Source organism: Cupressus sempervirens, chromosome 2 (assembly GCF_028749045.1).
Source record: "Cupressus sempervirens isolate cs-2001-9-10 chromosome 2, ASM2874904v1, whole genome shotgun sequence".
NCBI classification, from domain to species: domain Eukaryota; kingdom Viridiplantae; phylum Streptophyta; class Pinopsida; order Cupressales; family Cupressaceae; genus Cupressus; species Cupressus sempervirens.
The window spans coordinates 767,450,705-767,468,675 of NC_143119.1; the positions used below are offsets into that span (position 1 = coordinate 767,450,705).

The following is a 17,971-nucleotide window of genomic DNA, read 5'->3' on the forward strand; positions in this document are numbered from 1 at the left end:
TAGGCCATATGAAAGTCCTGTGTTTCCAAAGCCATCTTGATATTATCATAGAGTGACAAATATACTAGATTCTCAAGAAGGTTTGACTTTAAAAAAAATCCACCAATAAACCCCTTACCACACGATAAATTGTACTTTTGAGAAGGTGAAAATAGTGAACGGTCAGGTAGGATACAATATTTAACACATTTTACAACCAAGTTTTCAACAGCTTGAAAGGATTGGGCTAAGTGCATAACATTAGAAACAAAGATGGACAAAAGCTAATGAGGAAAAACCACTCTAAGAGCTAATGAAAATAACATGCCATCGCCAACAATGCATCAGATATACCTATACATTGCAGATATCACAATTATTATTGAATAGAGAGCTCAATCCATCATCAGATATTTGATCAGAGAATACACTCGATGATCTTGCCTTCAGGCCCAACATAAAAAAATCCCACTGTCGTACAATTGTGAGTGGAATGCGTATCAAGGTTACCATTACAACTACAACTACTCCTACAAGGGAGATGGGGACCTGTAGAACTTGTGCACATGCAAAGACGAAGGCAATGTGAAGATGAGGTCGAGTAATATTTAGTTTTCCCTTACCATTGCCATTTTCTTCACCAGGACCATTTGCGTTTAAATGTTTTTGTTACCCCTTATAGTGTTCAGGGTCTGATTTTGCCATACCAGTACAATTAGTGTTTAGGGAATAATTTCCCCTTTTTGTATTTAATAGTGTTGATAGGGCAAAGTTTATTGCATGCACTCTAAATTGAACCATGTATTTTTTTAAGCATGCACTATTCTGGTAGACGGTGCATGTAAAAGTGTTAAGTGTTTATATTACTCTCCCATTACAAATAATTTTCATATAATTTTCTCCTACAACATCTCATTTGGTTTAGTTTAATTTATCCTGAACAGTGCGATATGTTCAGAAAATACCTAATTTGAATGTGGATCTCACTTGATCTCAGACTGCTCTTAGTTGTACTCATATACACCAAAATATTTACCAGACTTTCTCAACAATGAATTATTTTTTGGTAGACAGAACGGGCTAAGATTTTCTGAAAATAACTGAAGCTTACAACTTACCTACTTCAGTGATGTTTACAGGGAGAAAACTTGTAAATTTTAGTAAATCCTTCGAGGAGATTAGGGAGGAATAGATGGAGGAGAATTATGCATGTTGGATACCTAGCATTAATTTTCAAGAGTCAAATAGATAATATGCCATGAGATAAATGCTGTGAACATGAATTTTGACATATTAAATTTTGAAAAGTGGCAAATAGGCAAATAGTGCAATTGACATTCTAGAAGATGTGGCATTCCTTGGTGGCTAATCATCATAGTTCATGCCATACAAATTGATGAGGTTATAGGTTCTGCAGTTAGTGAGTGAATTTTTCTGTAGTCAGTAGAGTAGTTGGACAAGTCGTAGATTCCCCTGGATGATGAACACTGTTGACATGTGTGTGAGTATTACAGACTCAGTTTTCTCTATAAGTATTAACTTTGACATATTGCATGTTGACAAGTGAAAAAAGATGAAAAAGAGGATGCTTGACATGCAGATGTATTTTCACCTTAAAATGTAAAATTTGATACTTAGATCTTAAGAAGCAACCATTCCCTATTTAGATCAGGCCAAGTTCTGATTCAACTTGCAGTTCCCCATTCCTGCTTCAGAAAGTCCCAACGTCAAAGCTTGCTGCTGCACGTACAGCTTTGATTTCTTCTTAGGTTCTCACAGTCATTATGAAATAATGATTTTGAAAGGAAGTTTATTAATTTCAGTCTGCTAGTCCTGGAATTAAGATATTGATGTGCTCAAGTGCTTCTACAATTACCAGCTTTCAATGTGCAAGAGGGGCTTAAGGCTGCAGTAGGGAATAGTTGTTTTCAGAACTGTGATGAGTTCACAATTTTGGACACTTTTATTTTTTAAAATCTTAGCGTGTTGAATGGCAATGAGAGACAAGGTCAATGCTTTGGTGGTTTCCTCAATAACTCACATCAATTTGAGCTTAGCCTTTGTTATATCTGTGCAATGTGGTAATTGAGTGGCAAAGGCGCTGCCACCACGTCATCTACTTATTTCTGTGTTATTGTATTGACAAGAGTGGTGATGACTCAAACCCCCACTCATCTAATTGTTATTGAGAGCATTGCATATGTTAGGTTATTATCATGCATGGTATATGAAGCTAACAATCAACATTTTGGTTTTCTCTATGTTGAATATTGCATCTCCATGGTTTCAAAAAAAATCAGGGACAGTTATTACATGGTTGTAGGACGTGGCCCCTGCCAGCACCATCGCTAAGTATTTTCTGTTCAATCATTGCATAGCTAATTAGTGTTACATCAAATGATCAGGTTCTTTTCCTGTCCTAATTGAGTGCACAATTTTCCAAGGTTCTCACTTAATTGTTTTGTTTGATCAAGCTCATTTTTAAGCCCAAGTAATTCCTTGATTGTATTATTACTTTCTTTCAACCTATTTTCCAGCACATTTTTTTCTTGTACCAGTTGACTGAACATTCTTTGGACAAGATAATATCTGAGATTCATAGCAGATGTGATTTAGGCTAGTAAATATTGTTACGTGAACAAAATGAAAGTTGTAGAATGCAATTTATGTTTATTTTTAGTGTCATCTTTATGAATGAAAGCCATGATTGGAGGCTTTTTTTAATTTGGTTGAAGACCAATAGGAAGAATGATGTAGAACAGTAATGAGTGACCTTGAAAAATAACAGTAATGGTGTAGAACAGTATTGCGATCTGTTGAAATTAATTCAAAAATGAAAATCTTGTCTTCCTTACAGAATTGGAGGTTATTTTTGATGGATCATAATGTTGACTGTATCAGCATCTATGTTTTGATATATATATTATGCAGTATGCTATAATATATATCTATGTTTAGTATGTCTATACAAAGCCATGCGATTAATGCTTGCCGTACATTTTATATATTTATATATTGTTATGTGAGTACGCCAAATATTTAATCCATTATGTGGCTGTAGGTCATCCGATGGATCCTATTGATGATATAGAAATCCAAAGAGCCATTGTTAAGAAGATCAAGGTCATGAACCTACTTGCTGTTTTGCTTGCCAGCCTTGTCGTAATCATAGTAGCATCTTCTGAAGAAGCTAGAAGTCAGAGACGTAAGCGAAGAAGACCTTTACGTCCTTTTTATAAGCGCATTATCCATTCAAATAATACTGATTGCCATGACCAAATACGCATGAGTAGCCTTCTTTCACTTGGCCACAATTCTAAGGCAAAGAGGGAGAATTGAAGATACGCCAAATTTAACATTAGAAGAACAACTTGTTATGTTCCTCCATACCATTGGCCACAATCTAAGGAATCGTATGATTGGTCATAACTTTGATCATTCTGGGAAGACAATGAGTCGACACTTCCACAAGGTTTTAAAGGCTATCTTAGGGTTGCATAACAAGTATCTTTTACCCCCTGTTGCAACCACTCCTCCAAAAATAACTGGGAAGAACCATTTTTATCCGTTCTTCAAGGTAAATATACTAGTGCCATGTATTTCATCAGTACATACTTAAATATATTAATATGTATTTGATAAGAATATTGCTTATTGTAGGATTGTATTCGCGCAATTGATGGAACCCATATGCTAGTTACGGTTGATGTGGACATCCAAACCAAATATTGAGATAGAAAAGGCAACTTGTCCCGGAATGTTTTAGGTGTTTGTTCGTTTGACCATAAGTTTCAGTACATTCTTGCTGGTTGGGAAGGGTCTGCTGCAGATAGTTGAGTGCTTGCTTTGGCCCTCTCTAGAGCGGATCCCCTTGTGGTACCCCCTGGTATATTAATTCATATTTTTATATGGTTATATTTTGATTATATTAAATGAAAACATTATGCTATATGTTGACTATAACTTTATTTGTATTTGCGTAAGAAAATTCTATTTGGTTGATGTCGAGTATCCAAGTGTACCTAGATTTCTTGCTCCGTACCAGTGTACGCTTTAACACCTAAAAGAGTTTTGTAGAGCAAACCCCATCAGCAGTCCTCAAGAGTTATTTCACCATTGACATTCCTCTCTTAGGAATGTGATAGAGCGTATATTTGGTATCTTCAAGCAACACTTCCTATCTTGAAGCATGAGACATCATATAATATCATGACCCAAACAAAGAATGTTTTAGCATGTGGCATATTACACAACTTCATTACGATAGAGGATGGTATTCCATCAGAACTGGAAATTGAAGAAGATGATGATGATCGTGTTGGAATTAACGTGCCAGTTCTTGAGACTTATGGGATGAACCAGCGAGATAGAGATGACTGGGGGAAATTTCAAGATGAAATAGCCCAAAGGATGTGGGAAGACTACAACTCTCAAACTTAGTTGTTCTAGAAAACATGAACATTTATTTGCACTTTGTACTTAATATAAATTGCACTTTATATTTATGGGTACTGCACACTTGAGTTTGTCTAGTATGTATGGACATATATAGATTTTTGAGATATTTAGAATTAATGTACTTGGTATTTCTATAAAAAGGCTTTGTGGCTGCAACACGTCTGATACTTGGACCATCTTTTATTATTAATTTCTGAATATAACTACATCTATTCATCTAGATTTACTCATTACCTACATATATTGTCTACATAACTAGTTCATAGTTCAAAATATATATTTTCTACATAACCAAAGCATAGATAAAGTGTTTAAACTAAGTTACTATCATACTGCTGAGCCTTATCCATCAAAAAATATCTCTGTCAGAGTTGGATCCAGTTGTCAGTTCTGATATCAACTTTTTGTATTGTTTATCATTTTTGCCTTTGCGGATGTGAATTTTTGCAAGACATGGTAAATGCTTTTAAGATGAGGGGATTTTTTTTTGATAGGTAAACTTGCTAAGGAAACAAACTTTTTAAAACATTTTTGGACTGTGAGGCAGCTTTATTTTTCACTGCTGAATGTTTTTCATCAGACAATTACTATAAATCAATTCTAGGATATGCAAGGTGAATATAAAGTTAAGAATCCTTTTTAAAGAACAAGATTAAACTTTATGAATTTGTAGCTTGCTGATGATCGTGCTTGGAAATTGTTATTTTAGTTTTATTTTATTTGTTCAAAGAAATATTTATCAGCCGATTTTGTGGGCTTTCACACCCAAAAAGATTCAGTCCAGGCATTGTCAACTGATGTTGGAAAAATGAAAATAGAGTGATATGTTGTATCTCCATTGTCTGATATGTCAAATTTTTTTACTGGAAAAATAAGACCCTAACTCCTTAAGACTCATAAAATGGGTAGGAAATGCACTGACAATAATCTGTACACATTTATGTGATTATTAAATTCAGTCATTCATGTTTTTATAATTTGAAAGATAGAAAATGCAATATTGCTATCAGCATTAGCATTTAGCTGTCTAGTTTTTAAGTCAAGTTTATTGATCCATATTTCATTAGTAGTTTACACAAATTCATCTCTTATGATAATGAATAGAACACTTGGCACTCATCGCATCTAAGTGATGCTCAAAAAGGTGAAGCACCACAGTTCAGCTTGACTACAGGTCACCTTGACTACGCGAGCTTCCTTTATGGTTAAAACCACTCTTCTTTTAACCTCATTTGCAAGCAGGGTGCAACCAGCCTATTTGCAAGTAAAGTGGGTTTAACCATAGACACAACTCCACAATTAAGCGCACTTGACTAGGAAGTCAAGATGCCCAGCCCTGTTCTATTCATTGTTGTGAGAGATAGATTTGTGTAAACCACTACTCACGAAATATGAATCAATGAGTTTGACTCAAAAACTACAGATTAAATCCTTAAAGATAGAAAGTGAAAATGAGTACACAACTACTAGCGACATTTACTTCTGCGCTATAATGAACAAAAGAATTTAATAATCACATAAATGTGTACAGATTATTAGTTGCTTGAAAGTTTCTTGAGACAGCTCCTTTCGTTTTTTAAGTAATATCTTGAGATATCTTTGAGGAATTCTGTGAAACAGTTCAGATTGATATTCATACCCATATTTACTGCATTCTGTGCCTCTATATTTACTGTAATCTTCCTTTCCTCTATGCTTTGATTGATATTCATACCCTGTTCATATTCTGTTGAGGTAGGGTAGTTGTTTAACAGCATAAATGGCATTCAAATTGCCTTGCTGTGGTAGCAAGTAACCTCGCACACATCTGTTTTCAGCTCTTGATATAATTCTGCATCTTAATGATGACAATGAATTGTTTTTTGGAAGTTTTGCAGTTATCAATTCATTGCTGAATATGTCGTTCACCAATCTTTTGACGAGTGTAGATGAGGATCTTCGTGTGACTGCGATTCACTCATCATCTAGAAATACAAAAGTAGTTTGGACAAGAGACATGGAGAGGAAATTGTTGGATTTGCTCCATGAACAAGTTCAGTTAAGCAGAAAAGGTGAAGGTGGGTTTCGAAAAGAAGCTTGGACTGCCATAGAAAGGAGGTTCAAAAAAGACATGAAGGTGAATCTAGGAAGGGAAAACTTTAAGAACAAATTAAAAACATGGAAACAAGGCTACAGAATTATGAAAGAATTGATAAATATGAGTGGATTAGCATGGAATGAGAGTACGCAATGCATTGACGCTGATAATACTGTATGGGAAGAGCTGTTGAAGGTAATGTAGTCTTGACAATATTTTTATGTACGTAAAATATCTCTTTATTAAATGTAATAAAAGATATATATCTAATTCCTTTTTCATCATATAGAGGAGGGATTTCAAAAATGCCAAAGTGTACAAGAGGCAGCCATTCCTCTATTTCAGTGACCTAGCAGTCATTATTGGGAATGACATGGCAGATGGAACTCAAGCTGCAACAGCCACAGAGACCAAAGATGGTCACCTTTTTGATGAGGCCGTTGACCTTGACGGTGATAGGGACTTTGATACGCCATGGATGACACTCCTGCCGTTGATGAAGAGTTCATTCATGAAAATATTTCTAGTACATCTGTTAGACAGAGTCATTCCACACCAGCGTCAAGAAGGCCAAAGATGAGTAAGGCAAGCATGGCTTCTTCTTTGGATGTTATCTGTGAAAGCATCTAGGACATACGTATGAGCATTAAGGAGGCTCACACTGTCAAAGTTGACAAAGGAGAAACTAAGCAAGATATAACAGCTGCATTTGCAGCCCTCAAAGCCATACTTGGACTAAGTCAAGAGACTCTGATTGTTGCATATGACACTTTCACTTCCAAACCTACAAAAGCATGGGGTTTCCTACAAATGAGTGTAGAGGATAGAGAATATTATGTGAGATATAAGTTTGGAGGATATCACTGATATCCCAACTCTTCACTTTAAGAAGCTTTCTCGTAAGAACAATCACATCTATTCAATGGCTCATATTTGATATAGGACCTCCTATTTGTTGAGACTATGAACTTACCATCTTTTTGAAGCAATTAACGAATCATAATTTATAGCACTTCTGTAGCTTCTTCGTTCCTTGTGTCATTTTCACTTCATCAGCTCTAATCTTTCATATTATGTTGTTGTGTTGTTTTAAATGGAACAAAGTATCTTGAACCTATATTTCATAGTGTTTGAGAAATCAGGCCTCTTCATATGCCTAAATTGCAGATGACAGTCATGTCAAGGCTGTGGTAAACTAGAACATAAATTGCAGATGGTGAACCATTAACAGTATGCCTGAAAATAGTCCAGCGAAGGTCAAACTAGCTTGTTTGCCTCACATTCTTGGAATACCAAAATAGTCCTAGATTTTAAATTATAATCTACTTTATACCTAGTCAACTACATACTACAAGCTGCTGTAATCCATTACAATGGGAAAGCAAATCCATGGCTGGACATAGCATTTCCACAGCTAAGACCTTTTTGGACGAAGTATTTGGATTACAGGCAGTGACTAATTGTTAGTTGGCATCCATAACCTACAGCCAGTGGCCAAGGCTAGGAAGGCTGCGTATGAAATTTCTGGGCAGTGTAAATAGTGTAAATTTCTGGGCAGTAGCCAAGGATAACAAGGTTAATATTTTGCATTACAGATCCTTTTTCTGGAAAACAAATTTCCTGTTTCTAATTTTTCTTGTTAACTGCTAAATAAGAGGACATGGTAGTAACAGTTGCAGTTGATCCATGGAAAATGAATACTGCTGGTTTCCACAGAAAGTCAAATTGTGATATTGCTGTCTATGTAGTTTTTTTATTCAAACTCATTCACATCAATCCATCTCTCGGGAGAATCATTGATCCATGTTTGATGAGTAGTGATTCACACCAATCCATCTCTCCATCTCTTATGAGGATCATTGAGCCATGTTTGATGAGTAGCGATTCACATAATCCATCTGTCGTAAGAATAAATGGAACACTTACTCATTGGATCTAGGTGATGTGCAGTACTACTCCAGCTTGAGCAAGCTTAACCCACTCTGCTTGTAACACCATTTGCAAAACCTTCACAAGTGTTGTGCCTTATGAACCATTCATTAGAAAGCTTCTTAAGCTCATCAAATGATAAAAATGATAAGTTGGAGATATTTGGCTTGTGGAAATATCTAGATCCAATGAGTGCTAAGCGTTTAATTTATTTTCACTAGAGTGTGAATCACTACCCATGAAACATATGTCAATGAATTTGACTCAAAAATTACAGAGTTAAATCCTGATAGCAATATCACAAAACTAATTACTCTCCTCTGGCGGCGCATACCTTATGTTCCTTCTCTTGCATGGCAACGTCAGCCGCAGATGGTCATCCATCCAGAAGTGTAGTTGTAAGGATATGTGCAGAAAAGTGAGGATATGCATAGAATGCATAGCCTTTGAGACACCGTCACACTGTTTTAAGTGATTTATAGCTCTAAGATGGCGAAGAATAATGTGTCTCAATCCTGCCCATTGAGAAAATTATTCATCAACCTATGGTCTAGTGTCTTAGAGCCAAAGAAATCCTACTTAAGTAGCTTTTGTTATTGAATAAACCGCCTACTCTTTCTCTGATGTTATTATATATTCTATGTAAGAATTCCTGAGAGTTTTTATTGCCTTTCTAAAGAGAAATCTGGCCTATCTTCCTGTCTGGGTTTAATGCTTGAGTTCCAAAGTAGAGTCAGTGTGTTTTTTACATTATTGTTGGTTGCATTAAAGATCTTAAAAAAGCTTATAACCGAATTCATTGTTGTATGGAAGAATACAAACTGAAAATTGAAATTTCCCTTCTCTTGTGTTTAGGAATCAAATGGCCATGTTAGAGTTAGAGAGTTAGAGAAGGTTGTATATTTTGTGAACAAGTAAAGTAATGTCATAGAGGGGAGGACTCTATTATTATTTTTCTTGGGCAGGACAGGTTTTTGAAGAGTTTTATTTTTACCCATTCTTTGTAGGGGTTTTAGGGAAGAGTATTGAGGAAGCCATCACACACCAAATTGCAGGTCTGTGAACAGACCAAATCAGATTTGTATTGACAAGCTAATAAACCTGGTTCATGGTTTTGTAAAGCTATTTCTTCTTTTGTTTAAGTTGATCTTTGAATCTATCTAATTTCCTGCTATAGATCAGATTGCCTGAATGTTTGAATTGTGTTGCAAGTATTTGCCAAAGGGTTGTCTCTCTCTTCTTTCAGCACTAGTATCAGAGCCAAAATATTTTGAGTGTGTAGGAAATCTCACTGGAAGAAGGCAGTCTATATTAGGATCAAGCTTGCTTGTCATGGATGTCATTAGAATTATAATTGTCATAAACTCGTGTACCTCCTTTTTCATGACTTGTGTTTTCAAACTGAGATATTTACAGACAATTGATCTCCATGAAGCCATTGACCTCTTTAGTTTGTATATACTTAGTTTGTAGTTGACTAGGTATAAAGTAGATTGTAATTGAAAAGTTGAATACTATAACCATCTAGTTATTATTTATGTATAATGAAGTAATCCAATAAGTTGTTGTAATTCATTACAATGGGCAAGCAAAGCCATGGCTGGACATAGCATTTCCACAACTAAGACCTTTTTGGACGAAGTATTTGGATTACTCTAAAAATTTCATTATTTTGAATCCTTTATTTGTTCTTTTATTTATGTCCATCAAGTGATAAATGTTTTCTATGCACATATGCATCAAGTAATAGACATTTTTTGTTAAGTGTTGCAACATAGCAATTGCAATTGAGAATTACTTACTTGGTTATGTACATTTTCTCTCATTTCAGTGAAACAATGTCTGTATATCCATGGATAATCATGTGTCAAAAGTTGTAAGTCACGAGGTATTTGCATTGCTAGCAGGATTGGACTGAGAAGTCACAACATAGTCCATTGAATACATATATCAGAATATATTTTACACTTCTTTAGTAATTTCTCGTTATATTTGTTCATTATTTATATAGGGTCGATGGATTTGACAACTTTTCCAATGTGTCGATGTGGTGTTGGACCTGTAGCAATGAAGATTTCACGTACAGAGAATAATCCTGGGCATACGTTTTTGTGTGGTCCAGATAAAAGAAAGGTTGTTACTAATCTGTTATATGTTTATTTTTTATTTCATTATTGTGGCGAGCCCTAATGTAGTTTTGGAATGCAGGGGGACAATGGCTGCAATTTCTTCGAGTGGGTCAAAGATGGCTCATCTACGTCAGCCACATCAAAATCTATCGAAGAAGAAAGGAACGATTGCAAGCTGTGTATTATGCAGGAGACAACTGCTTGGGAGATTGGTTTAATGGCGAAATCTGAAATCACGTTTCAACGTAGACTTAATTATGTTCTAGATTTTATAAACACACTATTGGTGATGGTGATTCTAATTTTAGTAATGAAATAACCATTTTGTTGTAAAGAATAATTATGATCATGGAGACTAAATCTTTTATGATTTTCAATATAAACGATGAGCAAATTTTACTAATTTGAAGAGTATATTATTGTGTATAACATTTTTATGTTTAAATCCATTCATTTATAAAATATTGAAATTAATTAATTTCTTATTAATTTCATTGGATTAAATAGAATTTTTTTTTTTTAATTCTTTACTAATAAGTTGAAATAATTAACCAAATCCATTCATTTAAAAAATGTCAAAATAAATTAATTTCTTAATAATTTCATTGAATAAAATAGAATTAAAAAATAATTTTCTTTACAATAAGTTGAAATAATTAACCAAATCCATTCAATTTAAAAGATGTAGAAATAAATTAATTTCTTATTAATTTCATTGAATAAAATAGAATTTAAAAAATTATTTTCTTTACAATAAGTTGAAATAATTAACCAAATATAATAATATATTAAAACAAATAAAATATATTAAATAGAAACTTAACTGTATTCCAATTCCAATTTTGTACAACCAAACAAGGGAGTAAAATATTCCCAATCAAATATTAGGCGAACCAAATAAGAATGGGATTACTCTTTTCCATTCCCATTCCTCATTTCCATTCCTATTCCACATTTGCATTCTAATTTTCTATTCCTACGCTTGCAACCAAACGGGCCCTATACTTCAAAACAAAAGTATACCCCTGCAAGAAAAAGATGCTTGCATTGCCCACTATTCATTTTATATTTCAAGGCAATATTATCCATAAACAATACAAACTCTTGTGGAACCAAATAATGCCTCCAACGCCTTAACACTTGAACAATTGCATAAAACCTCAAATCATAGGTGGATTAATTATTTTGTGTCGTTGACCCAACTAGACTCATTTGCATAAAAAAGGGCAGTTGGTGTCGTAAATACTTTACACACCACAAGTGTTGTCATTGATTGGTAACCAGTCAATAAGTGTACACCATCTCATGAGTATCGGCAAACATCTTAATTGGTCTGCATAGGAGATAAAGACTAGACGAGGACTATTACAATCAACATAAAGAGTAATCACTATGATACAGCAGCAGTCATGGGAAACATTCAAATGGGAACATCATTTTGACCAAAACAGAAGAAGACAGAAAGGACAACGAAGCTGAAGCTAGGGACAGAGCAAACTGGCAAAGCTACCACTCTAGACTCTTATGAAGTAGGTGTCATGGGTTATTCGTGTACCACACAGTGGAAGAATTCAAATTTTGAATTCCCCGATTTGAGTGGGATAAACTTCTAGGGTTTCAACACCCAAAAATAAAAAGGACCTCATAAATCAAAAACAATGTTTGCTGCTGAAAAGGATGAGTCAGAATTGGTGTGTGAAAGCTAGCGCAAGTAGTAGTGTGAGTAAGTGTGAAGAGAAACCTGAAGCATAAGACAATGTACTAGAACAGTTTGAAGATAAGAGGAAATGAAGATCGAGATTGTTAAAGAGAGAATTAAGACACAAGGCAACATCTAGCCGAAAGCAGAATCTTGCACTACACATAGGGGCAAGTAGATAAAGACAGGAAGAGTGATAGAGTATATCACTGAGTTCGCCCAAGAGGCAAGAGGAGATCAAGTGATCTTCTAAGGGTATTCACTAAAGATCTATCAGGCAAGGTGTCCTACATGTACTAGATCACATTTCATTACTCTCTAACCATTGTAATCATTTTGTAAGCTCTTAACCGACCACGCTTCGTTAGCAAGCATTTGATAAATCCTTTCACCAAGTGCCTCTCATAAGGAGTGCTAAAATCCTTTAAAAAGGTAGCCTTAATAGGTTGATTGTGCTCCTAAAAGGTTGCAAACATTCTTAACTGAATGTGTTCTCAGAAGGAACAAGTTGTAGCTCTTACCTGGGTAGCCTTTTATCTACAGTAAAAGGCTCGTGGTTATATTATCCCCATCGTGCATTTCATCCTCTCATCGAGGGTTTCCACATCTAAAATTTGTGTCCATTAATGAATGCTTCTATGTGTGAGTTGATGTATTTTTATTTCACTACATTTTTAAATGTGTTAATATTCAAATGGTTGTTAAGAATATTTAAGACGGTTAAGAGAGTAGTCGATTTTGGAATCGATACTAATTCACCCCCCCTCTCAATAACGATTGAGACCAACACTACCTTCATTTAACTTTTCACTAAAGAAAGCTATTTGTTTACAGACGCAACTATCCTCCCTACAAATTGCACCATTGACTAAATTTCAAAAAACGAAAACACAATGAAATTTTCAGCATTCGATCTTCATGATTTGTATATTTTGCAATCAAAAACAACAAAAATTTTGAGAAAATTTCGCTGCGTCTTCATGAATCTGAAAAAGAATCCTATTTGACTTTTTTTGTCTTTGGTGCATTTTGTCTAGAGATTACCCAACGCCAACGCCATTTGTTTACCTTCTTGGCTAAGAACACCACCTATTCCAACATGGGAAGCATCACACTCTACTTCAAATACCTTATCAAAATTTGGAAGTGCCAATATAGGAGCTTCATTAACCTTTTGGCTCGAGAATTTCAAACTCTCCTCAGCCTCTGTTGTTCGTGTGAATTCCCCTCTGGTGCAATCTGTTATGGGTGCTACAATCCTACTAAAATTTTGAATAAACTTTTGATAGAAAGTCGCCGACCCATGAAAACTTCTTACCTCTATTATGCTAGTAGGGCTAGGCCATTCTAGGATTGCCTTGACCTTATTTGGATCCAGTTGACCACCATCTTCAAAAATGACAAAGCCTAGAAGTTTAAACTATTTTGCATGAATCTACACATCTTCAAATTTGCAAAGATCTTATCTTTCCTTAGTACAACCAAGACGATCCTCAAGTGTTGTAAGTATTCATGTTTCTATTAAAAACCAGGATATCATCAAAATAAACTAGAACAAACTTACCAATGTAAGGTCGTAGTACAATATTCATCAACTTCATGAATGTACAAGGTGCATTAAAGAGCCCAAATAGCATAACCATCCATTCATACAAACCATCCCTAGTCCTAAAAGTTCTCTTCCACTCATCCCCTTCACAAATACAAATCTAGTGATATCCACTTCGCAAATCAATCTTACTAAAGTACTTCGCCCCTACTAGTTCATCCAACATGTCCTCTATACAAGGAATAGGAAATCGGTACTTAATGGTAATCTCATTAATTGCTCTCCTATCACTGCACATCCTCAATGTGTCATCCTTCTTTGGAGTCACCAATGCAGGTACTGCGAATGGGCTCGTGCTTTCTCTAACCAAACCCTTTTTCATTAGTTTTGTTACTTGTTTGTTTAGCTCTGCATGTTGTGTTGGATTCATCCGATAAGTTGCTTGATTAGGCAAAGTCACTCCAATAATCAAATCAATATGGTGTTCTATATCCCTTTTGGGTGGTAGACCATTAGGTAGCTCATTAGGCACAACATCGGCAAACTCCTCTAATATCTTAATTGCTCTCCTATCACTGCTCATCCCCAATCTGTCATCCTTCTTTGGAGTCAACAATGCAGGTACTACGCATGTGCTCGTGCTTTCTCTAGCCAAACACTTTTTCATTAGTTTTGTTACTTTTTTGTTCAGCTCTGCATGTTGTGTTGGATTCATCTGATAAGCTATTTAATTAAGCAGAATCACTCCAGGAATCAAATCAATATGGTGTTCAATATCCCTTTTTGGTGGTAGTCGGTAGACCATTAGGTAGCTCATCAGGCACAACATCATCAAACTCCTCTAATATCTTAATTGCATCAGGTGGTTCTGAGTTTTCTTGTTCTTCTCTTTTTACTACCAATACGTAACAGCAACCTGTCACCTTCATTTCTTTGACAACTTCCTTTGCAGAAAACATGGTCCCACTCTTCTTTTCATCCTAATGTGGCAAAAGAGTCAGTTTAGAATTATCCTTCCAAAATGCATATGTGTTTTTCTCTACATCATGTATGATTTTCCTACTATATTGCCATGGTCTTCCCAACAATATATGACAAGCATCCATAGGAATAACTTCACACCATATCTCATCCTTAAAGAATTTTCCTATGGTAAACTTAACTAAGCATCTTTTATTAAGGGTGATTTCATTTCCTTTCTTAAACCATGCAATATGGTTAGGACGGGGTTGCTTCTCACATTGTACATTCAATTTCTCTACCATTTCTCTAGACACCATATTCTCACAACTATCCCCATCAATAATAACTAGACATACATTTCCACCTAAAGAGCATCTAATTCTAAAGATATTGGTTCAAAGACATGAATCATCAAAGTTCTTTGTGGGAACTTTGTCCTTCTCTGGGATGATTATCGATCTCCTCATCATGAGAGTTTCTCCAACATCTGGTAAAACTTCTTGCTCTTCCCCTTCTATTGTGATTTCTACCTGGACAAGATCACTCAAGGTTGTCCTCCTTGATTTTAGTTCTTTGTGGGAACTTTGTCCTTCTCTGGGATGATTATCGATCTCCTCATCATGAGAGCTTCTCCAACATCTGGTAAAACTTCTTGCTCTTCCCCTTCTATTGTGATTTCTACCTAGACAAAATCACTCAAGGTTGTCCTCCTTGATTTTTTTGTCACATGTTATAATTTTAGCATTCAAAGGCTCTATGTCCACCTCCTCCGCATCTAAAACAAGTGAAAGGCCTTCTTCAGTTTTCCCAGCCTCTTCCACTGCCATAACCTCGTCCTCTCTGAAATCCCTTTCCTCTTTCTTGATTCAAGGGATCTTGTCTAGTGTCTAAATTTTTTTTCAAATACTTGAGAGGGTTCTCCCCGGCCATGATTCGAACCTCCTCGAAATGGAGTTGAGGTACCCCTTCTACCTCCACTATTACTCTGAATGTATTACCTATTCTGTTTTTCTACAACCTTTAGAGCCAACTAATAGGCCTCCTCCATACTGTTAACACAATGCATGCTCAACTCATCTTGAACAGAAAATTTCAGGCCATTCATTTATCTAGCAGCCATCTGCTCATCATTTTCTTAATGCTTTATACACATGGATAACTTGTAGAATTCATTAGTGTAATCTTGTACAGGAGATAAGTTTTGCTTCAGATTTTGGAACCTTTGAAACAGGGTTCGTGAATAATCTATGGGTAAGAATTTTTCCCTTCGCTTTTATTCCATCTTGCTCCATGCCTTGGTCTTTCCTTTCCTTTTCTCATCATTTCCTTTTGGAAATAATCCCACCATATTATTGCATGTCCTTTTTAATTTTGTGCATACAAACTTCATCTTTTTTCCCTCTATAATAGGCTTACATTCGAAAGGATTTTCTATCTCATTCAACCAGTCTATCAATTCTTTTGGTTTAAGAATACCAGTATAGTCTAAAACATCAATCTTTATACCTTCATTTCTCCCTTCTAAGGCCCTATGTCCAACTCAAGGTGCAAAATACACCTAATAGTGCCCTAGCCAGAGCTGTATTTTTTCATGTTGTGAAGGCATGCAAAGTTCTATGTAAGAACTGAGGGTTCTGAGTAAGATCCGGTTTAATGATAAAAGATATTGAGAACATAATATATGAGTTTGGTGATAACATGATTGATTATGTGGCTATGTTATTTATCATGTTATTTATCATGTTATTTAATTATCACATTAGTGTATACCTTGTTATTGATGTCTATTTTGCTTAACATTATATATGCAAATTATATTATCTCTAATATTGATCATTGTATTAAATCTGCTGCATATACTTCATTAACTCTGGGATAAAAGTAGGTAAGAGCCTACAACACAACAGTAAATTGTAAGGCTCCTGTATGGGAGGTCTTGGGTTCGAATATACTCGAGATTAATACTTAATAATAATAATTAATCATAACACGTAACAATAATAATGAATCTTGGCTTCAGCCTCTTATCAATCAAAAAAAAAAAAAAACTCTGGAATAAAAGTGCCATTACAATTCGTTATCAAAGCCTAACAATCAAGCCTTCCACTTTTGAAATTTTCTTTATGCTTTAAAATTTCAAACTAACCAATTTTTTAAATGCCTATTGTGTTTATATATCTGGCATTCTAAGTTTTAAGTCATTAAAATCTCAAAGGGGCCACCAAATGTTGCTAAAAATAAATTATCTTTCCCACTGACAGATATCAACCAATGAATGAAACCAAAACTACACATTCTGTAAAAATGTAATAATTGGGTGTAACAAAAACCAGGATATACATAAGTTTCAGTGTCAGAACATAGACTAACCTTGGGAAGATAAGGAACAGATGCAAGTCCCATTGACTGCATTCAAGAGTATAAGAATGATGTTTAGACCCATGCTAGCATATTCTGTCAATTAAATTTGAAAACATAATACAAAGTTACAAAGGAAAAGGCCCTACAAGATCAATGAATCTCTTAATAGGCACATACCTTAAAAATGAACATAAGTGAATCCACAACCTTTTGGTGGTAACTAGAGAGAGATGGATCTCGCAATATCCTCATTAGTGAGTTAATAGCTACCTGAATTAGATAACGCAGTCAGTATAACAAAACAAATGGATTGGAAGGTTGCATAGTTTCACAAAATAGTAAACGGCTTACTGTGGAGAAATAGTCGTCTGATGTAGTAAATGATTGCCAGAGATCCATTGGCAAATCCTCCATGGACCGGATATGCTGACCACCATCTACCATTGCACGTGTGCCATCACCATGGCTCCCTTGCAATGACTGTTGATTGCGCTTGTGAGTGTGTGGATCCAATGCCCCCATAATCCCAAGAACCTATTATTGATGTAATTTCAGTTGATAAGCATCAAAATTTTAAATAAATGCATCAAAAATAAAAAATAAAACACAAATCCTTTTCCTGAAGCAAACCTTTAAGACCTCCCTTCGTGTTGACCATGCTAGTTCCCCATTCAACAACCTCAGAAGCAAACCTAGTAGAGATGGGTAGTCAACATAAGGAGAAACAACATAACTGCAGACAGGAGCAGGATCATATTAGTTTCCTATATCAAATTTTTGTATAGATTGAAGCTTCAATATCATAAACTTGACACTGCAAGTTACAC

At 35.2% G+C, this 17,971-nt stretch overlaps 1 protein-coding gene across 3 annotated transcripts in view; it reads right to left on the minus strand.

Annotated features, from left to right (window-relative positions):
- Nucleotides 1-17,971, minus strand: part of LOC149575709 (serine/threonine-protein kinase TOR-like) — a 214,384-nt gene that overhangs the window by 174,108 nt on the left and 22,305 nt on the right. For all 3 annotated transcript variants that reach the window (XM_089815481.1, XM_089815482.1, XM_089815480.1), the window contains exons 16-19: nucleotides 17,775-17,877; nucleotides 17,496-17,678; nucleotides 17,322-17,414; nucleotides 17,154-17,189 (exon numbers count right to left, since the gene is read on the minus strand). In XM_089815481.1, the coding sequence (XP_089671607.1) occupies nucleotides 17,154-17,189; nucleotides 17,322-17,414; nucleotides 17,496-17,678; nucleotides 17,775-17,877 (415 nt within the window). The remainder of the gene's footprint in view (nucleotides 1-17,153; nucleotides 17,190-17,321; nucleotides 17,415-17,495; nucleotides 17,679-17,774; nucleotides 17,878-17,971) is intronic.